The sequence below is a fragment of the Pholis gunnellus genome (assembly GCF_910591455.1).
Source record: "Pholis gunnellus genome assembly, chromosome: 3".
NCBI classification, from domain to species: domain Eukaryota; kingdom Metazoa; phylum Chordata; class Actinopteri; order Perciformes; family Pholidae; genus Pholis; species Pholis gunnellus.
The window spans coordinates 14,712,603-14,740,193 of record NC_136529.1 but is presented as its reverse complement, the minus strand read 5'-3'; the positions used below and the strand labels follow the sequence as shown (position 1 = coordinate 14,740,193).

General features: G+C 44.6%; 2 protein-coding genes across 2 annotated transcripts; one reads left to right on the top strand and one right to left on the bottom strand.

Moving 5' to 3' along the window:
- Positions 1 to 67: 67 nt before the first annotated feature.
- mfap2 (microfibril associated protein 2) lies at positions 68 to 5,545 on the top strand. Its single transcript, XM_079186123.1, has 9 exons — positions 68 to 106; positions 1,760 to 1,821; positions 2,568 to 2,615; positions 3,022 to 3,048; positions 3,152 to 3,232; positions 3,334 to 3,375; positions 3,462 to 3,549; positions 4,579 to 4,652; positions 4,735 to 5,545. The coding sequence occupies exons 2-9, from the start codon at positions 1,791 to 1,793 to the stop codon at positions 4,836 to 4,838; spliced, it is 495 nt and encodes a 164-aa protein (XP_079042249.1). The 5' UTR covers positions 68 to 106; positions 1,760 to 1,790; the 3' UTR covers positions 4,839 to 5,545.
- A 91-nt stretch (positions 5,546 to 5,636) lies between these two features.
- crocc (ciliary rootlet coiled-coil, rootletin) lies at positions 5,637 to 23,425 on the bottom strand (the record flags this gene model as incomplete). The annotated part of the gene is made up of 37 exons (XM_079183473.1): positions 5,637 to 6,507; positions 6,599 to 6,772; positions 9,017 to 9,148; positions 9,571 to 9,771; positions 9,983 to 10,132; positions 10,220 to 10,444; positions 10,666 to 10,881; positions 11,474 to 11,637; positions 11,736 to 11,856; positions 11,967 to 12,124; positions 12,269 to 12,692; positions 12,776 to 12,943; positions 13,062 to 13,221; positions 13,306 to 13,544; positions 14,821 to 14,964; positions 15,074 to 15,208; positions 15,372 to 15,551; positions 15,673 to 15,842; positions 16,040 to 16,167; positions 16,250 to 16,443; positions 16,668 to 16,898; positions 17,222 to 17,368; positions 17,467 to 17,611; positions 18,093 to 18,275; positions 18,384 to 18,583; positions 18,933 to 19,145; positions 19,220 to 19,306; positions 19,753 to 19,843; positions 19,939 to 20,166; positions 20,267 to 20,373; positions 20,464 to 20,629; positions 20,741 to 20,832; positions 20,923 to 21,006; positions 21,089 to 21,280; positions 22,718 to 22,860; positions 22,959 to 23,085; positions 23,369 to 23,425. 37 exons carry the CDS (start codon positions 23,423 to 23,425, stop codon positions 6,421 to 6,423), a joined length of 6,063 nt encoding a protein of 2,020 aa, XP_079039599.1. The 3' UTR covers positions 5,637 to 6,420.
- Positions 23,426 to 27,591: the final 4,166 nt, after the last annotated feature.

The window sequence follows — 27,591 nt, the reverse complement described above, 5'->3', positions numbered from 1 at the left end:
GGAGACTACTGGTGCGGGGTGGAACAATGTGGCGCTGCGTGGTCCTCCTGCACTCACAGGACGCATGAGAGCTGAGGATAGCCGGAGCAAACTGAAGCAAAGTTGGGTAAGAAACTCTGAAAAAAACTGTCTTTTAGTTAAGTTGAACTTACTTTTTTGTTTATATTTCATGCATGTGTGGGCTCCGATTGTTCAGAAGACTTAACTTGAGTTGCATTTGTGCTGAAAATTACCGGGAAGAAAAATAAAGAGATGTGAGAATATACTGTATAGTGCACAGATTGCATGCAGTTAACACACAACGTTTCAAGAAACATTAACACATCCACCCAGTCCGCATAATGCACACTGAATAATTGTGCGATAATTTGCGTGTATGTTAATGGCTGTTGAGAGCTGACATGTGGTCCTGTGTTTTTACTGGAGAGAAGAAGGAGGAGGGACATCACGGCTCAGCTTGCAGCAATAGCACTACAATGGAGAGAGAGGTGCCAAGAGGAAAAACACAGAAATCAGTTGCTTCCAGAGGCTGGGGGTCGATGAGGGCACATGGGAAGATGATTTAGATTTCTGTTTAATATGTTTGTCATAGTTGCATAAAAACAATGTTCGTGAAATAGATGACAGCACTGCATCTGCTGTCCTCAGAAACTCTTACTATTGAGTGTGTGTGTGTGTGTGTGTGTAAGTGTAGGTGGGGGGAGATGGGGTCTGTAGCTGGGAAGGGAAGGACTCAATGGGGAGAGGGGGGGTTAATCGCTCCCAGATGTGTGCTGTTAAAACATATGGTTTCCGATAGCCACTGTGATGCAGAAGAAGAATGTGTATGTGTGTGTGTGTGATACTGGTACACAGAAACACACACACACATTCACTGATTTATTGATACACATGCAGAACACGGATCACGTTTTGTGTCCAGTGTGGCTGCATATGGTTACAGAGAGAAGTTGTCAGTGTAGGATGTGAGAAGCACACATTAACTGCTTCATGTTGTGTGTATGAGACAGCCTACAGTTTGCAGCGGAGGAGCGTTCATACTTTCCACAAAGTATTTTAGTGAGTGTTACAGGAAGCTAAGGTAATGGATTTTACTGTATCCAACAGTTTCACAATGTGACCTCCTGCATTTTACTGCCAATTTAAGTACAATCTACTAGTCAGGGATGTCTATTGTTGTCAGTGTTCATGTTTTTCTGTCCACATGTCATTTTCACTCAACCTGAGAGGCTCTTGCTCTGTGGAGGGAAGAAGAAAGAAAAAAGGGGTAAAGAGGAGGAGGAGGGGGGAGGGGGGAGGGGGTGAGGAAATGACCAGTGAGAGCGACAGAAGGGAAACGAAGGATGTGGAGGCAGACGGAGAGAGGGAGGGAGGGATGAAGAAAAGTCAGGGAGAGGGGTGGGGTTGAGGGGTCCTCTGTTTCTTTTCCTGGAATTCAGCCCCGAGAGTGTCTGCTGCAGCGAAGAAAAGTAGGAAAACAGAGAGATTGTTCTTAGGAAGACAGACCGTGCCACATTCTTGCTGTCAGAGTTTTCTCCCCCCCCCTCCCTTTTCTTGCTGTGGCTGTTTGAGGCGGGGGGGGGGGGCAAGGAGGGCAGAGAGAGTCGAGAGCAGTGGGGGGTTAGAAAGGTGAGGGAGGGCAGGGGGAAAGAGAGGAGAGGAGAGTTCAGGAGACCAAAGGAATATCTAACGCTGAGCACTTTATTCCCCTCATGTTGCTCTGTTTGGATTGTTAATACTCTCCTCATCTCCCCTCCAGTGTCCAAGTCAGTCTACCTCCCAGAGTGACCATGAGAGTCCTCCTACTCATCTGTATGCCAGGTAACTGCACCAACAGTCCACCGAGGCCCCTGGAAACCTGGGTCTAAATCTCAGATGTAGATATTCATAACTAAATGTGCAACAATCAAAGGTCACTTTTTGGGAAATACTTTTTTTCCACTTTCTTGCCCAGAGTTAGATGAGAAGATTGATACCACTCTCAGGTTTTTACAATAAATATGAAGTCACAGCCAGCAGCTGGTTAGCTTAGCTTAGCATAAAGACAGCTAGCCTTAAGCTAGACTTCACTGACATTATGGTCTCTTCTACACATGTGCTACTGTTGCACTATTAGAGCATTTTTCCATTATCCAAGCTCAATTCAATAAACTCTGGTGACTTCATGTGATTTTTGCTAACTGTGGCGGCAGGTGGCAGTTACAGGATTACGGTCAATGCAAAAAAATGCAGTGTGACAATTGTCCATAATGCCACTTACACAATTTCCCAGCAGTTTATGTATGCTAACATTAGCTAACAAAAGCACAATAACTGGTCATACCACCCGAGTAATGCTGTACTAAATGAGTAAGGGTGCACTTCATTTCTTATAAACTCAACATTTCATTTATTACCGGACACTTTTGAGAACAAGTACAATGTTAAATAGAAAAAGTAGAATTAAGAAAACACCTGACAAAAGTGCATCATACAGACACCCAATTACAGTATTCTGCCCCCCCCCCCTGTATTTCACTCATCACCCCGTCTTTTGTGATTACTTTATTGTTCTGAAATGTCAACAGTTCTGCTGCTCGCCCAGGCTCAGTACCAGGAACCTTTTCCTTTTTTGGGTGAGTTCATTAAGAGAATATTGGCTGATTGTTCCAGCTCAGCATCGGTTTGTATCAGAGCTCTGCACATCTGTTACCGATTTGTTGTTGTCCTCTGATGTGTCACCTCGCCTCGAGGAGTTCTCTCCTCCTTACTTGTTATTTACCACCCGCATAGCAACTGTAGTCACAGTGTAAATAGCACTTTGACCACTCTGCATGTTATTATTTTGAACATCTTGCATAATGAAGTCATGCATTACACCCGCACAAACTGCCTGTTTTGTTCAGTTTTGGCATGCAGGTGGTTTATTTTATATGGTGCAGAGCTCTTTGTTGTGTGTTTTAGGGGAACTGACTGTAATTGGTTTCACAATGTTCATTGCATGAAACTATTTTCTCTCCTGCTTATTTCATGGCTTCACAGAGGACTATGGGCCGGATTATTTTCCAGGTAAAGCATTTTAAGGTCAATAGCAATGTTCCTTGATGTTACTTTTATAGTAAAACACCAGTGTTTAGGGTTTTCTTTAAAGTGATTCCTCTCCTCTTTTCAGATTCTGAAAATCCAGATTCTCCTCCTGGAACCTACCAGCAGCAGGTCCGCCTCAACCCAGTGATCCGTCCAGAAAAATCAGGTATATCCGCTGAACTCTCCTCCTGTCTGAGTCATGCTATTTAAGTCCTATGTATTACGTCTAGAACTCATCTGTAAATCTGTTTTCCATGTAAATATCAGATTCCGATTTGGAGACGGAGCCAACGGAGCCTGGCCCTCTTGGTAAGAAAACCTTAGAGAGAGGATGACAGATAATCAGTTGTTGAATTTGAAGGGAGACATTATTTTGCCGTGTGTTGGATTTCCAGATTGCAGAGAGGAGCAGTATCCCTGCACCAGACTCTACTCTGTTCACAAGCCATGCAAGCAGTGCCTGAACAGCCTCTGCTTCTACAGGTACGTACTGAAATCACTTTTAAAGAAGCAGTTCTCCCCACAAGGAAAACCCAGTCAGCTCTTTATCTGTTAATCAGTAAAAACCTCTCTGATGTTTGTAGGACAAACTGAGTTACTTAACCTACCTAATTGTAACTGCGTCTACTACATCCCCTAAAAGCACAAATCTCTTTACAAACAGAGAGCTCAAAAGTCAGTATTTAAGTAATTTATTGGTATACTTTCCCTATTGACAATACATGAGTTTTGGTCTATTCTAGAGCAAATATCAGTGAGGTAAATATATAATATAGGACTTTTCGAGCTACAGTGCATTTATGTGACTACTAAACGCTGTATAGCTACAGCAGGATTTGATGTTTCTACAGTGTAGATGTAAAAAACTAATGTTAAAGAAAAGGCTATCGCTGTTGATACGTGTAAGCAAAAAGGATATTTCTTATTGTCAGCAAATCCTATGAAAACAGTGCGTTAGTCCATTTATTGCTACTCCTCAACATCTGGACCCTGTCTGTGGCTCCCAGCCCCAAGCCCATTGGGTCCTACTGAGGATGTAAATCTTTAAAAACGGGACACCAGTATATAGTTTTATTTATAAATAAGGCTCAGTTATATCCTAAAGCAGCTGGGCACTGTAGTCTTTAGCAAACGTTACTCAAAAATAAGTAATTTTCGGCGCTACTTTCAACCGAGGAATAATACACATTTGGTGCACTAATTAAGTTAAGCTAAGTATTTACAGCAGGACGGTGTATGTGCCATTGCCTTATGCTAAACTACCGTCTCCATGTTTATGGTAACGAAGGAACATGTCACGCAGCGCATCAATGAAACACATCAGTGAGTGACACTGGTGTGGATTCAGAGATAACACGTGTGATCAATCCATTGCAGGTTATGATCTTTTCATTGGATTTGTTAACAGCAAGAAAAATACAGATTATTGTCAGACTTGTTCTTTAGGTATGGTTTGGACTGATGATGATGATGAAGATGACTCTTGTGACCTCTACATGTGTTTCCATTAAGTTTGCGACGGGTGTACGTCATCAACAAGGAGGTTTGCGTGAGGACTGTGTGTGCACATGAAGAGCTGCTCAGAGGTGCGTTCGGCGTTTTCTGCATTTGTTTATTTTTGTTTGCATTTTAAGACTCGTTATCTGAACTCAGTGCCTCTGTGTTTAGCGGACCTGTGTCGTGATCAGTTCTCTCGCTGCGGCGTGGCGGCGCTGAGTGGCCAGTGTGCATCACTAGGAGGAAGCTGCGGGAAGAGCTGTGGTGGCTGCTGATTGAGAACAGATTTCAGGGACACTACCTGCCCAGACACTGCCGCTTTTTCTATCACTCATCCACATCCTCTTGATCTGTCCTCCTTCCTCCACGTTTCTCCTCACTTTGCCTTTTGACTCCTCCTGTACAACGTATTACTCCTGTGCAAAAAGCTCTTTTTTTGTTGTGTTCATCTTTTTCTTTCCACATGTATGTCTGCCCATTAGATCCTGTGTGTATGATGAAAAACCTCCAAAAGAACATTGATTATTGTATAAATCACTGGTGCTATTAAATCATCACACTGGCGCAATACAAGCTATTAAGAGTTGCACATAAAACTGCGGAACATCTTTTTTTTTTTTTTTTGGCATATTGTACCGTATTAAACTCATGCTTTGTGTTTGTTGATATGTTACTGTACTTGTGTTGAAAAGCAGTCATTCTCATGATGACCAAGGCATCAATGGTGGCCACTGTGCACCGACATCAGACAAAACTAATCAATATCCAGCCATCATAGATCATGAGATGTGTAAAGAAACAGGTGGTGAGTGGCCTTAGTTTTTGTACTACTGCCACCTGGAACTGTGTTTATATATATATAAATATATATATATTCATTCCAGTGGCAGCAAGTGCTTTAAAAAGGCTTCCCACAAACGACCTCTGTACTACTGCTTTGTAAAATTGTCACTATAAAGACTGAGAAAAAAAATAAACTCTTTTTTACTACAGATGTTCAGTGTGTGATTGAGTCAAAACGTGCAGCTCAGTGCGCTGAAAGGTATTTATGAAATACAGGATTTATGGTGCACACAGGGAGTTTATTCTCTTGCAGACACGTGGCTTCCATGTGTATTGTCCATACAAGTCATATTTCTGTTATTAATCATCAGTCTGTCTGCCATTATACAGTAAGTACAAACTACTAACTAATAAAAACATACTGTAAGTATACCATCATACTGCAGTGGTCCCCTTTTCAGTTATAAAGTTGTCTATATAACACCATCAGTAAAATCTGTGTCTGCTTCGGAGAGAAAATACAGTGCAGCTCCTTCATTATGCTCAATTCGTCTGTTTCGTGGCACTCGCACACAGTGAAGTGCTTCCTTTCCTTCTCTTAGTGTCCTAAACTGTTCATATAAATGTGGAGGAATCGAGGCCAAACTGCAAAACTGGCAGATTTTCATTCCTGCACTGCATCCAGATTCTGTCTGGAGGAGAATCCTTGCGGTGATTCAGGTTTTCTTCTTGAATAAGAGCAGGACGTTTTGGAAGATGTTGAGCTCGGATCAAGAGCAGATGGTTGCCAGTAATCAGCAGGCTGCTGGCGTTTTCAGCACAGCTGCTGAATCACGTCGCTCCGTTCCCTCGCCTGCCGTTGGCTGAGTGTGTGCTGCAGGTTAAGTGTTCAATGAAACACCACGAGAATGAGTCGCAAAGTAAAACAATCGTATTTTAAAACACTGGAGTTACGAGCATAAAAGCTTTAAGGAATGTTTCTGTGAGTAAATATTGCTTTCAGACATTCGTGATGAGTGGATTTCTCCCTAGTTCAGACGTGGTGTGCTGGTGCTTTTGGTTTTAAGCTGCATCTCACTTTGCTGCTGACAATAAGGAGGATGGAAGAGAAGGTTGTCGCCGTTTCATTTCTTGTTGCAGCTGCTCCTTCAGGGTGGACACCTGCAGTGATACAGTGGGTGACAAAACTGCATTTTATGACCCTCTTAACCGGCTCTAAACCTCATCTACACCACGATCTGTGTGTGTGTACCTGCTCCTCCAGGCCTTTGACTCTGTGTCGGTGAGCTCGCTCTCTGGTTCCCAGCGTTCGCTCGACGTCCCTGAAGCTGGTCCTCAGTCTCTCCGCCTCCTGCTGGGCCTCGTCACGCTGCCTCACCAAACTCTCGCACAGACCGTGTGACTGCTCCGTCTCGGCCAGCTGAGTCTACTCAAAACACACACGTACACAGACACGCAGTGATACAAACGCACACAGGTGGGAGGCACCAAAAATGTTAACAAAAAGGAAAGTCTGGCAGGATACCGAATCTCAGGACAGTTTATGTAGAATACATCTAAACAATGGAGAGACTTTGGTTCGGTTCTTCCTAAAATCCCAGATCAAAAACAGACAGCTAACCACCTAACAACCATGTTGAACGCTCTGTGGCGACCTGGAGGAAAACCAGACTTATGTTTTCTGGGAAAGCACTTAACTAAGCCTTGCTGGAAGAATGTAAATTCAGCCAAAAAAAGACATTATGGGGTCTGCCACCTACAGGGAATATTATCATACGAAGAAAATTGTACTTTTAGCTTGCAAAATAGCTTTAGCAAGAAACTGGTGTAAAGATGATCCTCCAGGAGAACAGCAAGGGTTAACATTGTTCAGGACCTTTATTTATGGGAAATGTATCTATTATTTGAAAGCTTCTTAAGGGAAGTTGTCTGGCAACGCGGACCATCTACATTAAACGAGATGCTGAACAAATAACTTTACAGATGAGTAAACATCATAAATCTGTTGTCGTTCACATTTCTGAGACAACTAACACCTGTGATGTTTATTGGTCTGGAGAAGGTCCTCTAACAAATGGTGGATGGCCCCCGGCAGAGAAACCTCCATCATGCTTCAAGGTTTAAGGTTAAATGACAAAACATGCAAATTCTCAACTTCTTTATTTTTACTTTCAGCTCAGAAGTTTCAACTTTTGTTTACACCATAGATTAATTACCTCGCACATTAAAAACATACTTTAGTTCAAAATCGGATTCCTTTAGCGTGACAAGGAGTGATCAAGGAAGTTGCAGCAAGGTACTTACAAATATCTCCTTATTTTACTTTTCTTTTGCCAAATCACATTGGTTCCACAGGACCTTATAGCAAATGCCGGAGGGTTTGAGAATTACTGCTTTAGTTAATGAACATTTCTGCATCCTGGGGAAAGTTTGACTAAATTGGGAGAATGGACCTTTTGTCTGAGATGTAAAACCAGCCTGAAATAAACAACTTTAATGACTCTTTCAGAGTTCTGAGGGAACTCAATGTAGCTTTATTATTTGCTTGTTTATAGCGTCTGTGGTAAATAAAAAAAACCACATTTTATGACTGTTGTTTAGCAAAATGAAGCCTCCACACAAATATCTAAGGAGTTTGGTCTAACCTTTTGTTTTTGGAGAAGCACTTACAAGAATAAGTGGCGCAGAGATGAAGAAGAAGAGAAAAACAACTCTCGAATGCTCATTTGTGATGCGTAACAAGAAGCAGATGTGTCCAGAGCTGAAGGTTATTTCTAAGTTACACTGACGTCATTTGACTTTTATGGCGCCTTCCAAAGGTGTTTCAGGTGTAATCTAATGAATATCTAGGAGAGTTGAATAAACTATTTGTTTCACGCACTAACAAAGTCCAGCCTGACTGTCCGGTGAGTCATAAAGTCACTTAGGCACAAGCTTTTCTTCTCCTGTAACATTCACTGAACAAAATGTGATGTTTGTCTCACGAAACTACTTCAGACAAAATCCCTCGTAACTCAAAGTTTCACATAATGTAAACCGTCTCTTAACTGGAAGTGGTGTGGTTTAACAATAAGTGAAAGGAAAATAATTTATACTCCACAAAAACATATGTTAAAGACCGATTTGTCCACACTGTAAAAGGTAAGAGCCCCCTTTTAGTCTATTTGGTCTTAGTCGACTAAGATTTCTTTGTTGATTAGTAGATTTTTATGCTTTTTCATCCTGAATGACTTATTTCCAAGAAATTCGTGAGCACATCTCTGGTAAACACAAGATTTTAAGTGTTGCTAAATTGTGATTCTTTGTGGAGAAACGCAGTAACACAGATGTGTCAATTATACCAACCAATCGAAGTCAACAAAATCGTATGAGTGCTAGTCGACTAAGAATTTCTTTGGTCGATGGCAGCCCTAGTCAAAGGTGTACGCAGCACGTTACAGCATGTTCTTGGCCGTCAGTGTAACATGATGTAGTCCAGCCAGCTCAGTCACACTCAAAGGTGTGAAGCAGCTACCAAAACAAATGATATTGCGAGTCGAGTAGCCAGCATTCACTCTGCTAACAGCAGTTTGGTATCGCTTCTTAGAGGTTCTTATTATGGCACTCTGTGCTGCAATGAAAGCAAGTATGATTTCTGATGAAACGGGTTTGATCAGCAGCTGCTCCTCACCTGCAGCATCAGTATCTGTTGCTGCGCTTCCTGCAGCTCTTGTTCTGTGGTGTTCAGAGAGCGATCTAAGTGGCTTTTCTCCGCAGACAGCCGCATGCTGCCTTCCTCAGTCTTCAACTTCTGACGTTCAACCTGATAAAGGAGAAATGTAAGCAAGAGGAAAGCGTGAGATCCCTTACAAAATAAAGTCACATCCTCACAGAGACGCTTGCGTGGCTGTAGAATCTGGTTTTTTAAAGATGCAGATGAAAATTGTTATTTTTGTGGAGAAATTTGACCGTTACCTACGGTATACAAAAAGTAGTGGTGAGCTCAGATGAGGAACAGGAGAGGCAATACTTCTTCTTTTGTCTATGTCTTGTGTAAAATATAAATTTCCTAAATATACCATATGACGAAAGAATGAGTGACACCAATTCAGACAAAAACACGTAGATAAACTCTGTGTGACATGTTCCCTCTATGACCGGACGTCTACCATAAGGCGTTGCACACTATGACCTACTGGGGTCACTACAGTTTGACATTTATCGCGCAGCAGCTTCAGTGCTGACCTTATCCAGTGTATTCCTCAGTGCATCTTTGTCTTTCTCCAGCCTCACAGCCTGCCTCTCTGCATCTTTTTTCTCAGCCTCCAGCATGGCTACCGCTCGCTGCAGCCCACGCAGCCGCTCCTCTACGGCGGTCCGCTCTGTCTGAGCCGACTGGGCGCTGCGCTGAGCCTCTGCGGCACTGGCTGAGCGCTGACGTAGAGCCTGACGGAGGTGAGACAGAGATCAGACACAGAGATATGACTCGAGAGAAGAAAGAGAAGCAGCCACATAGAGAGCGTTAATATGCAAATGCATTTGGATACTTTTTCTTCTGCAGAGTAAATTGTCTTTGCTTTCGATGGTACAACGTCTTTTTCTGAAGACTTGATGAGGGCAGATGTGTGACGACACACAGATTATCTATCTTCCTCACCTCTCGAGTGTTGTTGAGCTCAGCCTCCACTTCCTCTCGTTTCATCTCGCTCTGGTCCAGCTCGCTCTGCAAGCTTTGCAAGCGCTCAGTGAGGGTAACCATGTTCCTTTTCCCCTCCACTAATGACGCCCGGGCTTCATCCATTCGTTCCTTATTGGTACGAAATGATTATCACATCACTGTCTGGGCTTCGTGCATATTGTCAAAGGCCTTTTTTTTACCTTCTGTCTCACTCACCTGTAGAAGCCTTTTGTCCTGTTCGGCCACACTCAGCGTCTTCTGCAGAGTGGTCAGACAACTCTGTGTGCTGCTGTGAGAAGCTGCTGCCTCCTGCAGGCTCTTTTTGAGGGAAGAGGTCTTCTCTTTGAGTAAAGACTCACCTTCCTGAGCTTTGAGCAGAGCCTGGCTCAGCCGCTCCACCTCTCTCTGGAGCAGAGACACACGGGCTTCTCCTTCTCCCACCTGCAGTTTGTAGAAACCAAATGTATGTAAAAAAAAAAAAAAAAGGTTTATTAATGGGAAATTATAAGGAAATTATAGACCCATAAAAGACAGTATTTCCACAATGACCTGGTTAATTTTGAGGCACATATAAAATATCAAACTTCAAAAAAACATTTAAAATAAGAATAATCAGATTAGGCACTCAGGGATATGAATATGTCTGTATGAGCCTACTGTACCTGCTTTAATAGAGACTCATGGCGCTCCTGGGAGGCCTGGCTGTCAGCCTCCCGGTCTCCCAGACTCAGTTTGTGTCTCTGCAGCTCCCCCTCCAGACTGCGCCTCCCCAGCTCCACCCTGGTGGCCCGAGCTTCAGCTGCCTCCAGCGCCTCCCGCAGACGCCTCTTCTCCGCCTCCAGACGCATCTCAGCAGCACGCTGCTTATTTAACTGATCCTGCAGAGATGGAGGGAGGACAGAGATGATTATCAACAACAGTTGGTGGAGCAAAATTCCTCTTTGTATAATGGAGAGCTGTGTTTTAGACCCAGATTACAGAGGCATGCACAGACAGTCCAAAACACTGTTTCGGCCAAACAGATGATCCACAGCTGCATCTGAGCCCCAACTTTACTCGTCTCCTAATAAATCCTGCTGACTTTTCAAAAATGCAAAGTATAAATGTCTTTCAATAGAGCACACACACACACACACACACACACACACACACACACACACACACACACACACACACACACACACTGTACTACATTCTTTCCCCCTCTCTCACTTCACGTCCCTGCTCCTCCTGCCAGTGAATTATTTTGAAAGGTGCTGGCATTGAAACCAGACATATGGAGAGCTGACACGGGACACCATAAGAGGTGTGACACTATGTGTGTGACATCTGTTGTTATTACATATTGCCCTACTGTTGAGTGCTGCCATATGGCGATGATGAAATATCAGTGGTCACTGCTGTGCAGGCCACAGTACAAAACACATGGAGTCTATATACATGCACATGAGTACACAAACGTGTGCGTACCTGGCTATGTTTTCTATCCATTTCAGAGGTCTGCAGCGCTCGCTCTAAATCCTTCACCCTGTCGCCGAGAGCTCTCCTCTCTCTGTCTCCTCTCCTCACCGCCTCCTCCTGCTGCTGGAGCAAAATCTGAGTGGTGGTCAGACGCTCGTCCACTCCACGCTTCCCTGCAAACACACAACAAAAAATGGCTTTGTATTAATTTAGTCTTTTGGCTAAGGGCTTTTCTTCTGAAACTACAGAGACAAATGTCAAATATTTGTACCTTCTTGGTATTCCTGTAAGATGTTTTCCAGGTGAGTGAGACGAATCAGAGCAGAGTCCCGTTCCCCCGACAGCTCCTCCTGCTCCCGCTGCAGGGCCCCCAGCTGGCATCGAGCATCATCCTTCAATATCAGCAATAAACAGAGACTTGAACCATACAAACACAAGAATATCCCTGCATTTTTATTAATATTTACTTTGTGATTTTTCTCATGCCGAGCAGCTCTGTTACCCTCTCTCTCTGTGCCTCACGCAGCTCCTGCAGGAAGTCCCTCAGATCACTTCGCAGTGTGTCGGGGTCTAGCTCTGGCTGAGGGAGAGGCAGCGGTGTATCCCCCCTCTCAGGAGACCCTGAGCCTAGAGTATTGTCAGGGGTGCTTCCTCGAAATTCTGTAAAAATAAAATATAAGGAGTTGCATCCACCTTGTACAAATAAGTATTTTATATATTTTGATATACTTTTTTCCCCGAGCTATATTCAATGCCTGAATAAATGTTGTGTTGCAGAGTTAAAGCTGCATGTCTCATTCTTACCTTTAGGAGGCGACAGTGAGGAGCGCAGGGGGGAGATGCTGTGGTGGCGTGACATAGTTCCCGGTGATGTGGAGCTCCCCCCCGGGCTCCTCCCCCTGCCTCCCCTGCCGCCTGCTCCGATGCCCAGTGTTCGCGTCAGCGCCGACTGAAGGCTGCTCAGACGAAACTCCAGGTCCCTCCTCCCGGCCTCGGACCGGGTTAGCTCCGCCTCTGTGGCGGCCAGCCTGCCCTGGGCCTCGCTCAGCTGCAGGCTGGACAGAGCGGCAGAGTCCTGAGCCGCCTGAGCGCGCAGGGCCAAATTCTTGGCTTCGTCCTGCAGCTTCTTCTCGCAGCCACGCGCCTCTTGCAGCTGAGCGGTCAGTTCTCTCTCGCAGCCCCGCCACCCCGACTCGGACTCCAGCAGGCGCTTTTGAGTCACAGAAAGCTACATTGACAAAACAAAAACAATGATAAATTGTGACACAGTGAAGACAGCACGAAAGCAAATAATGTCTTCACACTCCTCACTTCTTTCTTGAGGGAGTCTCGCGCTGTTTCGGCCTCAGTTAACCTCTGTTTGAGGGTGAAAAGCTCTTTCCCCTTCTCCTCCTCTCTTTGCTCCTCCAGTGACAGGCGAGTCTGCAGCTCTGCCACCTCCCTCTCTCTCTGCTCCTTCTCTCCATCAAGAACCTTCAGCTGGAGCCAAGAAGAGCACAAAATCACCGCCCGGTCACAAATGTGAAGTCTAGACTGACAACCAGCTCCTTTGTAAATGTCTCAGAGGTGTGAAGGAAGGGCTGTCCGCATGGCTGACCTGTCGGCGGAGCTCCTGGAGTTCTCGTCGAGCTTCAAGCCGCGACCGTTCAACTTCTCTCAGGCAGCTCCGCAGCTCCGTCACCTCCTTCTGATTAGACGACAGATTCTCCTCCAGCACAGCCAGCCTCTGCTCCTTCTCCTCGCACTGCCTTTTCACACTGAAAGCCCAACACACAAATATTTTACTCGATAACGTCGCATTTCTGTCAGTGGATACTTTCCCCACTCGTTGTAGTGTTTACCTGATTCTCTCCGTTTCTGCACTTCGGAGAGTTCCTCTCAGCTGAATATTCGACTGGCCGAGAGTGTCCCTCTCCTTGGTGACGTCAGTGAGGCTGCGTCGCAGCTCCGTCCCGTCTCTTCTGTTGTTTTCTGCTGCATCCTGAGTTTGGTTGAGACGTCGCTCACTGTCCAACACGTCCCGCCTCAGCTGGTCTCGACTCTCCTCGCTAGCTGCGAGAGAAGCTCTACACTGGTCCAGCTGGAGGGCAAAAGTCATGTGTGGTACAAGTTGATGGAACCGAACAGAATCAGAATTATCTCATGAAATCCACCAGGATGTTCTGTTTTCTATTTGCGAGTTCACAGGACATCTCAACACGTTTTTCACTGACATTTGGTGGAAGGTTTGGCCTTGTCGCCACAGGCAGAAGTGATATCATCCAAACTTTACTACCCACGCAAGATAGGCCAAGTTTGCAAACGTTTATCGTTTAGCTTGCCTATCACTACATATATGTTGTAGCAGATCCAAGATAGAGATTCAAATTTTGTTTTGGATAATTTTATTCAAATAACAAATCTTAAAGATTTCTTCAGCCGACAAATCAGCTGCTTTCAGAGGTTACATATTAACTGCCAATTCAACGGCAAACGTTTTTAAACCTTTTAGGTCCTTTAAATAACTAAAAACAACTTTCACTGTCCACACATACTCTCACTGCTTACACTTCAATTGACCATTCAACGGACATTGTCCTCTGGTTTGTACACTTACAATACATCTTCCACATCAATCTACACTTCATCTGACAATTAAACTCATTTCAGTGTTTGAACTTCAACTGAGGCAGCGTTCAGGCCGACTTCCCTCTCATTCATTTGAATAAAGCCAGTCCGTCGAGACAGAAGGCTCCAGCTAAAAAGTTGAACCAGGCTCAACTTTTGCTGCAAAGCAATGTCATCCAGCAAGGTGCTGCAATGGCCCATCAAATACACGCTAGCAAACATTCCTGGTAGATTACTTTGTAACTGTTTAGCTGTGAAGCTTTCCAGAGTTGTAAAATCCTGTCTCTGAATATTATAACCCGTTGTGCAGCGTTTTGGTGTCTCGTAAGTCTTAAACACACTCATTTAGACTTGCTGGATTTTATTGCATGTCTCATCAGTGTCTAAAACAAGCCACCCAATAACACATCCCGCTGGACTGTTTCAACACACAGCGTTTTTTGGTTTGAATCCCTGCTAAATCTTCAGCTCTTTTCACAAATTTCACTTAAGCCGACATATTCAGAATTTGTATTCAATACATCTAGTGAGCACATGGGGGTTTTCTTCAGCCTTTTGGGGTTTTCTCATGATGTACTACACCTTTTGAGATGATTATACTAGAGCTCATGATTGTCACTATGTGAAAATTATATATATTATTAAAATATCTAATCAAGAAATGTGCAGCCTTGGTGGTGGTATGTGGTCTCTTGATTTATACGGTTACTGTATCACTCTCATATTCCCACTTGTAGAGGATCATCTACCTCTTTGAGAGCAACCTCAGCCCGTGACTGAAGATCAGTACAAGTCTCTCGTAGACTGTGGAGTTCCCTTTCATGAACAGAAGCTGCATCTTCCAGCTGAGAGCGAAGCTCCAGCAGCTCGCTGGTCAGAGCCCCAATTCTGATCTGTGTAAGAGCAAAAAGTCCATAAAACATCACTTCAGTAGATCTTCCTTATGTAGCTGTGTTAGAGAAGACAGAAAATAATTCCACAACAGACAGGAAGTCACTTCACCTGCTCCTGCTCTTTGTACTGAGCTGCTTCTCTCGACATTCGCTCGGCCTCCAGGGCTGCAGCTGACAGCTCAGCCTGCAGGGTGGACACCCTGTCAGACAAAACTGTTTTCTCTGCCTCCTTCAGAGAAAGGGCCTGGGAAGAGAGAAAGGGTCCGGTTAACAAAAGGGGAGGAACTTACAAAAGATGCACCGGAGCTGAGCCACACTGTCTGTAGAGCGTATCTACTGAACTACCATGACAGAGAGGACAAGGAGGATTTTTCACAGTTTCTCAGAGGCTTGAGATCAGATCAAACCTGTTGTTTCTCCGTCTCGGCCTGCAGCAGACTCTGATCTCTGTCATGCTGGAGGCTCCTCAGTGCATCCTGCAGCTCCTCGTTTTCTCTCTCTGCCCTGCGGAGCTGATCCTCCGCCTCCTGCCGGAGCCTCCTCAGAGTGCCCTCATGCTCCATCAGCAGGCTGTGACGCACGACTTCCTGTGAAACAGAGCAGCCAAGAGCACAAACATGGATTAAAGAGTCGCTGGCCTTATCTGAAAAGTAAAAATAAGTCTACCCGCAGTGCTTTGAGTAGCACTGAACCACTGAAGCTTCTGACCTTTTCTGAGACCAGCCTCTCCACTTCCTCCTGATGTTCAGAGATGACCTTGCGTAAAGCCTGCTGGGCCTCCAGCTGTGCAGCATTTAGAGTCTGAGTCAGAGCCTGTTTCTCTCTCTCAGTCTGGGCCAAAACATTCTCCCCATCGGAGCGTACACGCCTTAGTTCAGCTGGAAATCCCATCCAGGAAGGAAACCAGGAGAGCAAAACACAGGACTCGACCATTAGGTTCATACTCTGTCTTTCCCATTATACCAAACATTTTGAGTTTAGCTCTTAAAGAGGCATATTTGTGTCTAATTCTCAACTAAAAATCCTCTTCTCTCGATGTTTTTGTATTTCTTCTTCGAAATACTTTGTCACTCACCTGCTGCAGTCTCAAAGCGGACACGAAGGTTCTGGTTCTCCGTCTCCAGCTGCTCCCTACGAGACTCCACCTGAACAAGCTGCTGCTGCACCTCGAACAGACTGGTTTCCAGCGACTCCCGCTCAGACCTGCGCGGTTACAAACACAAAGTTACACACAAATACATTCACTCATGGGAAAATGCATGTGTCGTTGAGAAGCAACACACACCTGAAAGCAGTTAGTTCCTCTGACAGCACTGTGTTTTCTCTCTCAGACGCCGTCAGCTGGACCACCAGCGCTGCTTTGTCTCGGGCCAGTTCTGCCCGACCGCGGCCGGCTTCCTCTAAAACCATCTCGTTCCTCTGGCTCTCTCCTCTGGCAAGACTCAGCTCTGATCCCAGAGAGGTCACCTCAACACAAAGCTGTCAACAACAGCCAAAACATTTAAATGAGAGTAAGAAATAATCAAACAAAGAAATTAAAAAAACATGCTCTGAAAAACTCCTTACTTACAGTTTCCATTGCTGTTTTAGCTCAATAAACATCTAAAAAGCACCGTTGTATCTGTATATGAAGCATCTCTAAATTAGGCCACGTCACCTACCTAACCTAGCTTTCTCGTGATGTAATATAATCCGTTATGTACCTGCGTGACTTTCTCCTGCAGCTTAATTCTCTCAGCCCTGAGACTCTGGAGCTCTGCCTCGGTCCCCACCCGGCTTAGCTCGGCGTCCTGCAGCGACTGGAGCAGCGTGATGCGGGCTGAGTCCAGCTCCAGCCGGTCCTGCTCCAACCGGACCAGCTCATCTCTGATGGTCAACTTCTCCTGCTCCGCCTCACGTTTCTGGGCCTGCAGGATGGCCTTCTTTTCCTCCAGCTGAGAGACAGAGTGAAGGATGAGACTCGGAGAGGAAGCTGAGACGTTCACACTTCACACTTTAGCCCTCTGTTATCATTCTTCACAAAACTGCTTTGCGCCCTTATCACTGTTCGTTGCATCTAGACTACAAGACTAGCAAATGAGGGATAGTTGAATAAGGAAAACGGGATGTAGTGTTATGCAGCCAAAGGAGCTATGACGCCATGCCTTTGCTCAACCTTCGAGTGTGGTCATTTGTCACAGGCGCGTCATATGAACTAGTCCATTTCAAGCACACTGAGCACTTTAAGAGGTCAAATACACACCTGAAATGATCTTACCTGGAGAATGTAATTGTTAAGGTCAGTTTTGTCCTGGGCCAGGCCCTCGTTCATGCTTCCCATCTTGGCCAGAGAGTCCCTGAGAGCTGCATCCTCAGACTGCAGCTTGTTGAGCAGCAGAGAGAGCTCTGCGTTACTGCCCTCGGCCTGGAGGGTGGAAATGAGGGTCACACACACACAACATGAGAACACAGAATATAAAATCTGCAAAAAGTTAAATGAGCACAAGTTTTTATTTTTCTTACCCGAGCAAGTGCTTCAGTAAGTTGGGCTTTCTCTCGCTCCAGCAGCTGCCGCTCAATCTCCACCTGCTGGTGAGTCTCCTTCACTGCAGACAGCTCTCCTCGCTGAGCAGAGGCTCGACTCTCACTCTGATCCCACTGCTTCTGTCTGTAGCAAAACGACAAGCATGTGGTACTATAAGGATTATATTTTAGGATTGCTAATGAGAGACTCTGTAGGGGAATTATGGTGGACACCGTTTGAGTCCTAAGGACCAAGTAAAAGGTGAAATGCAGTGTATGCTCGAAGACAAGACCAACAGCAGAAGACATTATAAAGCCATATACATACGTAGAGGTACTGTGGCTCAGTGAACTGAGTCAGCTGGCTTGTTTGATATGTGAAAAGGGAATTTCATGGTGTAAAGGTGTCGGCTATGGAGAGCTTGCATCATATCTGTTCACTCATGTTTGGTGTTGTGTTGGTAAAGGAGGGGTTTGCAAATGAAGAGGATCTCTCTGTATGAGAAGCTAATCCAGACCTTATGAATGGCTTCCTGTGAGCGTGTGCGTTGTGTGTTGACTGTGTAGACTTTGTGGATGAGCGTCCACATCGCATTCACTTAATCATGATCAATTAGCCGACTTACATCCTCTGAGTCTCTGCCTTCGCCCGCTCTCTCTCCTGAGTGGCGGCCTCCTTCTCGTCCCTCTCGTGACCCCGCTCTCGCTGAGTGGACGCCACGGTCAGCTGCAGCTTCTCACAGTCCATCTGCAGGGTCTGGTTGCTGCTCTGTGCTGCCTGCAAGTTCTTCTCCAAGCTCACCTTCTCACTGCGATGTTCACAATGTGTGAGAGGGAGAACAGTTACGGTTACATACACTTGAAGATTCAAGGATAAGAAGCAGACTGTAAAAGGTGATATACAAGCATCAGTAAACCTGGCCAGTGTGTCTCTCTCCTGCTTCAGGCGGTCCTTTTCTCTCTGTGTGGTCTCCCTCTCTCTCTGAGCAGCATCCCTCTCTCTCTGCAGAGCTTGGTTTCGCTGTTCTGCATCTCTTTTAGCCAAATCAGTCTCTGAAAGCTGCTTGCGTAACTGTTGAACCGAGGACTGGGCAGAGAACAGACGCCCTCGCACATCCTGGAAACACAACACAAGTGGGGTCACGTACCTCTTGTGGCATCTGTCCATGCAGATACTTTGGGTTTTATTTGTCCAGATTTTGAGATATTCATCTCTGAGCTTTCTGCCTCCCCCCCTATGTAATTTTGTTACCTGTAATTTGCTTGTAGAACTATTTGGAATGATTTCCAACAAATTTATTCTAATAACAAAGAATAATATAACTGCCTCTGTATTTGGATGGAGGCAGAAATCTAATATCTGGGCAAATAAAACCAAAACCATATAACCATATAATAAAGCACAACATCTCCAATGTTTACAACAATTACTGTAATGAAATGAAACAAATGATTTGACATGTCACCTGCAGATGGAGCGTCTTGTTAGTGACTGCAGAGCGCAGAGCTGACAACGCCGACTCAGAAAGAGGAGCCAGCGAGGAGGGCCGAGAGGGGGAGGACGACCTGCGAGGAGAGGAGGAGCGGTGAGGGGAGAAACCACGGATCAGCGCTAGCAGCGGAGCCCCAGAGTTGTCCTGGTCTGCCTCCGATGACGACTCTCCATCAGACAAAACCGTCTACAAAAGAAAATGTAAATGAGGCCCTGCCATCTTTGTGATATAAAACAGTGGGCATACGCGTAGGTGTTTACCTGAGCGATGTCCCGCATGGTGTCTAACAGTGTCTCAGTGTGAGCTCTCATCACCTGCATGTCAGTCTCATCGTTACCACTCTGCTCCTGAAAGAAGACAAAATGAAGCACAAGAAGTATTATAGCCTTAAAAGGAAACGGTTGACATTTGTCTATATTTTCTTATTGTCAGCAAATCAATGAAAAGACCAAAAACAACAATGTCTCTCAATACTTTCTGTGTCTCTACTGTACACCAAAGGCCAATTTGTTCCTACTGAAAACTTCCGTAAACCCTTAAAACAGGTCAAGATAATAGAGTATCCAAACAGTTGGACACTTTACTTTATAGCAAATGTTACTCAAACACAAGAAAATTGTGCATTTGTTTGGGACTACTTTCAGCCGTGGATTGATACACATTTTGAGGAACAGTGACTGTTCACAACAGCAGGACAGTATATGCGGTTTCAGTGTGTGTTCATGGTAATAAAGGAACATGTCAGCCAGTGCAACAGTGTGGCTCGTTGTTTTTAAAATGACTGGCCTCTCACCTCAAGCCTCCTCATCAGTGCGACCATTTCTCTGTCTCTCTCCTCAATTTGGCCCTTTAGTCTCTCCGCCTCTCGAACCGACTCTGACAACCTGAAAGTCAACGCACAAAAAAGGCAAATGTTAATTCATACAAGTGTTATTTAATTAATAACAAACCTGTAAGAGAGCTAAACAAAGTCGCTGACCTGAGGTTGAGCTCACTTCTCTCTGCGTCTGTTCTGGTCTGAAGATTCATCGTCTCTGCCACTCGTTCTCTCAGCTGCTGCTCCAGCTGGACCCGCAGAGCTTTCTCCCGCTCCAGGACCAGAGCTGCTCCTCCCTCCCGGGTATGCAGCGCGGCAGACAGACCTGCACAGGACACCTGAGCAGAGTGGGACGTCCGAGCCAGCTCGTTACGCATATCTGACAAGTCCCTGAGATTGGAGAGAGATCGACACGGAAAGAACGTGTTAGTACCGTCAAATATTCAAATCGGTACACAGGAAACTGGCAAACGGTTCCCTCTTTGTTGACCTTTCAGTGGCGCTCTTCAGTTCACAGACATGCCTCCGAAACCCGACCACTTGCCGCCACAGCATCAGCAGTCGACTGTGCTCAGTACTGAAGTAACTGTGGAAAGACTGAAAGGGGACAGAAACAACATTTAAGTTCTCTTCACATTTGTCTCCATGTATAAATGTTTTGCTGTTTCGTAAGCACCGCTCTCCCACCTCCTCTTCTCTCCTCCAGTCAGACTCCTTTTGTTCCAGCTCCTCCCTGGCTTTTGTCCAGTCAGCAGTGAGCCTGCGGATGTCCTGGCTGAGAGCCTCATTGGCCAAACCGGCCTGCTCCAGCTGCTCTCTCAGCATGGCATTCACCGCAGACAAACTGCTGCTCCTGAAAGCACACAAGGGAAAAACAAATTATGTTGACAGAGCAAGTCGGGAAAAATGTGACGTTCTGAGGTGCCCAGGAGACACGCTACATGTCTCATGGAGGAGCAGTCACCTCTGTTGTTCTTCCTCCAGACGGATTAAAGCGTCCTCCAGGTTGCTGCTCGATTCGTCTTGATGGCGACCGTTTGATGACTCACTAGGGCTCTGGACACCAAGACAGTTGAGAGATTAGATGTTATTTGTGGAAAGTTACTGCCGTCTTTCCTGGAGTCAAAGTCAGTAAACGCCACTCACACTCAGCCTGTGTTTCTCCAACTCCGAGGACCGCTCCTGCACCATCTGCTCCAGATCCCCACACCTCTTTTTGTACTGAAGTACCTGAAGAAGCGAGGAAGCCATTACTGACTTGTAACAAACCCCGACGACTACGTCTCAACTAAAGACAATAACACAAACGTACCTTGGCCTGCAGCTTCTGCACGAGCTGCGCCTGCCTCTGCTGACCCTCCTGGTAGGCAGTAAGTTTACGCTTGTAGCTCGCCTGCTCCTCGTCCAGCCGCCGTCGTAAGTCCACATTCTGCTGCGCCAGGCTGCGTGACTCCAGTGAATCGTGATCCCCGTCTGCCGTCTCAAAGCGTAGCGCCTGCTCCAGCTGTAGGTTTGAATAACAGTAAGAGGCAGGGGGTTAAGTTATTATTAATATACATTTTACAGATCTACATGCTGCGAGTTTAAAATACCGACACGCACTGTAAATCCCAACATACGTAGTGTTTGAGATTGAACATTTATTCCATGGTCACAGGAAACAAACAATCTCACCACAAGGCCCATGAGTAGCTGTTCTGGAGCTTTCTGTCATATCACACAATCTTCCACATCAAATGGATTTGCCCAGTTGTTGTGAAGTTTCTATTTTTCGGAGCTCTTTAAAGGGCGTATCATCCATGTTGGCTTAAAATGTGAGATTGGACGTTCAGTCTCGATCTTGGAAACAGGTGTTGGTGAAACTATCTCACCACAAGGTGCATTTAGTAGCTGTTTTTAGAGTTTAAGGATAAAACCTAATAGTGTAGATACTTAGGGCAATACATGGCTATTCCTTCAGTAAGTGATGCTCTAAGACAGTGCTCTATTTATGCAACAATTATGTGTAATTATAAAATAAAGTGTACCATCACTACTTCCATGATATTTAACACATTCCCAAACCTGTGAATATCCAGTTTGCAAAGGACCTCAAAGACTGATTTTCTACTCAGCTGCATAAGAAGCTGTGAATGGTGTAAATGTGTAACACACCAGTGTAGTATGTGTATTAATACTTAACAGTGATCACAGACTTACACTTACTATTAATACTATATTGTTTTCATTATAGTTGTAGCTCCCAGTATTGTTAACTGTATTTTTATTCAAATTGAACGACTAATTATGACTACAGGTTTAATCGGTGGCATCTGAAAAAAGTATTTCTGATTTCTATAGCAGAAATAAAATTGCAGCATCCTAGTGTGGAGACCAACTTTTTCCTTTAATTACATTAAATCAATTAGAAAAGAGAAATAAAGGCCTGAAACACGCAGACTACTCAACAGCACACAAGAGTGTTTAATGTTGGTTTACAGTAGATTTATAAAGGACATTGTTCTCTGAAAGGACTTCATCTGAGTGATCTTTAGTTTCTGGATGCAGACCTGCATGTTTCCTTCAGCAATGTTCAACCCAAAAACAAGATGTGTGGCGCCCACCCACCGCTCACTACGCTGAAGCCCCCACTGAAGCCCCTGTTTACAGTCGCCCAGGGTGACAGACGCCATGGCAACATTCCACTTCAGTTCATTCCAGTCCCTATCACCTGGGAGACGGCAAATCTCAGACAAAGAGGGACCCAAAATAAAACACAAATGGGAAACATGAAAGAGCCACAGCATTCCCTTTAGGTTCATGTCACCTTGAGGATTTAGGAAATCTTGGGGTTTTACTTTTCATGCAAAGAGTGAAAATGAGGGTCAGTATGTCGGATACTTGATTTATTCACATATCTAGTATCTCTCGTATCTCTCAGTCCCAGTCGCTGCTGTCTTACCCTCTCACTAATCGCACCGTACTTGATGGCGAGCTCGTCCCGGTCGGCTCTGCTGTGTGCCAGCAGGTCCTCCAGCCTCGCCAGCTCTCCCTGCAGCACCCGGTTCTCCTCCTGGAGGGACATGACCGAAGACATGGCCCCGGCTGTGGAGACCAAAGGACAGACGGGGACACGATCCGTCAAAGAAAAGTGTCAAATCGTACATGTTATTACGACGGGAGAGCCGACTGCGGAGACTCACAGGTGTCGTTGAGGTTCTTTGTGACAATCTGTCGTACTCGTGCTGGGAGACATGTAGGGGGGGCGTCTGGTGAAGGGCCCCGGACGGTCAGCCTCTTCTCCTCAGACAAGACACTCTCCTCCAGCCTCTAATGTACAAAACACAGACATGTAATGCTTTACCTTTTAGACCTTTAGAGAGAAAAACGAGCCAGGAGACACAAAAATGACCCAGCAAGTTCAGAACATCCAAACACAGACAGTAAAAATAATATCTGAAAGAGGACCAGGTGGGGCCACAGCAGATGAAAACACAACATCAACACAAACACTCACATAAACCAGCAGCGTTTGTCACGTCACACAGAGGCACAGGTGTAATAAGCGATGGGGGGGGGGGGGCGGGTCGGAGGATGGCCCGGTTCGCCTCACCTGTATCACAGACTCCAGTTTGTTGGAGTCGGTGTCTGGGTTTTCCGCAGCGCTCATCGCAGATATTGATTAACTCCGAGTGAATGCGACGTCTCCACAAATTGAACCGTGGTCTTTTGCTTTCCAGCAAGTGCGATTAAGAAGACACGTTCACGGGCTGGAGCCGCTGACGCGTGTGTTGCTGATGCTGCTGCTGCCCACTAAGTTTGGAGCAGAGGAGCAGAGAGAGTGGGTGACCCGTCCGGTCGCGTCCTCCGATGCAGACAGGCGGAGAGATTGAGGACAGCAGGATTAACAGCCAGGGTTTAAGACTCCCCCCCCCCCCCCCCCCCCCCCCCCCCCCCCCTCCTCCACTACTCTCACTCACAAGCCTCCAGACCGCTGCTATTCAACTGCACCACAAAGAGAGGCCCGAGTAAAACTTTAATAGCACCAAGACATCCAACAAGGGAAAACACTAAATATATTTCCACCCGTTACAAGGGTATATGTATTTATATAAATGTATTAAATACAATTTAATTATGACGGCAGGTGTTCTTAATTTAAAATCACTTTAGCTTTGGGTCGAATGACCCCCAGTTATGTGAGACGGTTGGTAAAACTGTTGCTACTGCAAATTAGCTTTAGCTAGCCAGCTAATAGCAGGACCCAGAGCAAAAGTGAGCTTTGGGGCGCCACATGATCCCCAATTTAGTGTCGTTATAACACAACAATAATGTATGTTTTAGACATTGTGACAAAGGGCCACTTGTAGCGATGACTCTGACGTTACAGAGGAGCTCTCCTTTGCTTTTAAAGTGAGTTTCAGCTCATTGTTTAACTTTAAGTCAGCAACTTTTCTGGTTAAAAAACAAAAGCAGATAGACACAGCTAGCGACAAAATGATAGCAGGAGAACATAGATATAGTGGACTAATGTCTTCGTGGGCAGAGAATGAAGTCACTCTCCCTCTTTGTGTGTTGTAATCTCAGTTTGTCTGTGCTTTGTGTAGGCTGTTAACGCAAACCAACCTCAGGTCCTCAAGTAAACACTGTTAGCTCTGTCAGTAGTGTTGCTGTTATTTGTGCTATTAGCACCGTTTGCTGCTAGCCACGATCTCAGCCGTCTCCATGTTGAGAGCTGTGTGGAGGCAATGTCATTGCAGGGTAAACACATTTGTAATTAATAACATTAATGATGGCCCTGTTCCATTAAGGTGGGACAGGGCCCTAGTATTGTGCATGATGGCTCATTGGAATGGCTGCAACAAATTACATTAAAAGGGACCATAGTTAATTTGATCCATTACACCTGTGTCTCTGCCTTAACATGTCAAAATAGCTGCTGTGAAAAGGTCCTATTGAGCACCTTTAAAAGCTGATGATATGTCAAAAATAGTGTATTTGTCAGTGGCCAAAAATAGTTATTGCTGGGTTAAGAATGCAACTATAAATGCAACATTAAAAAGGTATTAAAACTGGATTTAGATTTTAATTTAAATTGATCAATTCATCAAAATACACATACTTCCCCCAACCTAGTGGCCCCTGATGATCTGGGGTCCTGGGGCAGTAGACGCTTTGCCTGCTTGGTAAACCAGACTGGGATAGCTGTTCCTTTTAAATCATGACAAAACCAAAACAATTGCAGTCTCAAAGTCGGTTCCCTGGAACATCGCCTTCAGATACTGGGGTTATGGTCCAATAAGTGTTTATGTTAGGTGATGACCACCAATCACAGAGAAGACTGGTTTGGTTTAGGTTTAGGGTTACTGTCAACAGGCAAACACACTTACTGCGGTTTGTATGAAACTGAATTGCATATCTTTGGGTTTTACAGTGTTAGTCGGACCAAACAAGACATCTGAAGGTGTCGCCATTAGGTTTCAGAAAATGTGACCGGGATTTTTCACTATTAATTGATAATGAGAATATCAACCATGGCTTTATCGTGATGTTCAAGTACGGCAAGTGAGGGGGGCACTCAGTTGTTTCTGATTGGAGGAAAGGTGTTCCAGCTGACCCCATTCTCCCCTACTATTATAAAACACCATTGCAACATTAGGCATGCAGCATGTTAAAAATATATCAGAATAATCCCACAGTTGTCTTAAACCATAAGAGGCTTTAAAACACTATTCAAAACAATTAACTCATAATAACGAGTAGTTATCCCCAGATTCATTTTCAAAATGAATATGTGGATGGATTGTGTTTGGATTGTCATAGTTACAGACAAAAGGTTCATTGTGTCAATACCAGACAGCCTTAACACACACACACACACACACACACACACACACACACACACACACACACACGTCTGGTTTCAAGAAAGTTAACAATATCAGGAAATATGAATAATAAATGTTAATGTTGTCACAACTCGCAGTAGGTTAATACAGTAAATAGGTGCATCTATATTGATAATAATGAATTGCAGACAATGTTGGGGATTTCCCTGTAATTGTTTTAGCATTAATCATTTTGTAAATTGTCAACAAAAGTCACCGCTTCGTGATTACTACTGATTTTTTTTTTAATTGTGTGTCAATGTGATGTGAAAAGGCTGCATACATGTAATCATAACCATGAGACTGAAGCTTTCAGTTTACTCAGATTTAATTGCTTAAGATCTGTGGCGCCCCCATCTGGCCTGATGGTGGACCAGAAACTGACTCTACAGTGTGGGAGATGAGAGCCTTTCATGGGCTACACCTGTTGATCTTTCATCTTCCACAGACCGAACCACACCTGATGACTTCTCACCCCGGCTTTACTTTCACTGCTTTGTATGTTTACAACCAGCTGATGCAGCCATAAATTTACTGCTGAATAAACAGTCAGGAACCACCCTCAACTATTTCCTCTTCTGGTTGTTGTCCTTTCATACTTCAACACTTCATTTGGTAGACACATGAAACCCTCCTAATCCTAACACACACATAAGGGAAATACAACATTAAGACACGCCCAAGTTTTCAAAAGTCTCTTTGAGGAGTTGGAGGCGGGAGCAGGAGGAGGAGGAGGAGGGTTGTGTGTTAAACGGTGCAGCATCCGAGTAAATTAAGCTGATCGTGAATTGTTTTCCTGCATCATAGACTGAAACACGCTGCTATGGACACAATATAAAACGCTTCATCGAGCGGTATTCATCCACATCACGTTACTTGTGGAGCGCGCGGCGAAAACATCCACTTCCCACTTTGATTTATAGTCTCACCTCGACAGATGAGCGGTATGCTGCCGTCCCTCCATTCTTCTGAGCGGGCTTTTCACACTACAGAGGCAGTAACGATCCTCATCCACAGCGGTAACAAACGGACCATCAGCTGCTGGTGGCCGAGCAGCGTCGCCTTCCTGCGAAGATCTTCCCCATGCTTTTTCCGGGGAGGGACTTCCAGTTGAGCAGCAGGCTGCTACAACCACAGACACTCAGTCTGCTGCCGTCATGCTCTGTGGTCAATTCATTTATGTCTGAACAGAATGAAAGCAATCAATCAACTGTTTTTTGTTCACAGGCAACACATGGTTGAGAATAATAAAATATAAAAATACTCTGAAACTCAAAATGCTATGGAAGCCCATTTCCGGCAGCAAAATAAAATAAAAAATCCACCCAAAAAAAACTAAAAAACATTTTTTTTAAATAAAACATCCAAAAAACAATCTTTTTTTGTTTTTGTTTTTTACTTTTTTTCCGGAACAAATACGACATGCAAAAAAAATATGTGGTTGGATGTATATATAATTTTTTTTGGGTGGATTTTATTTTATTTTATTTTTTTCGGGTGGATTTTTTATTTTATTTTGCTGGCAGGAATGGGCTTCCATAATATGCAGATTATACCAATACATAAGAGTATTTTTTAGTAAATATGTTCAAAGGAGCTCGCAATAACTTGGCTATATGTACTAAATATGGTAAAACCCTTCACCATGTAGGCTTTAAAAGTGCTTTAATAGATAGAAACTAGGATTTATGTTTTGATATAATAGTGGCTTATTCATTTTCCTCAATTAAAATAACCAAAGTCAAAGTCTTGAATCTAAAAACAATAATTACTTTCTTAATAATACATCTGTTCTGGTAAACAGTGATCATATCTAGTTTCAGATTAATGTCCCATCATCTCAGTCAGAAGAATCAGAAACATCTTTCTATTGCTGTTGATGAATTTGAAAAACGTTCCAATAAATTCATAAACTCAACAAAACCTACATTTAGATGTCATTTGAATG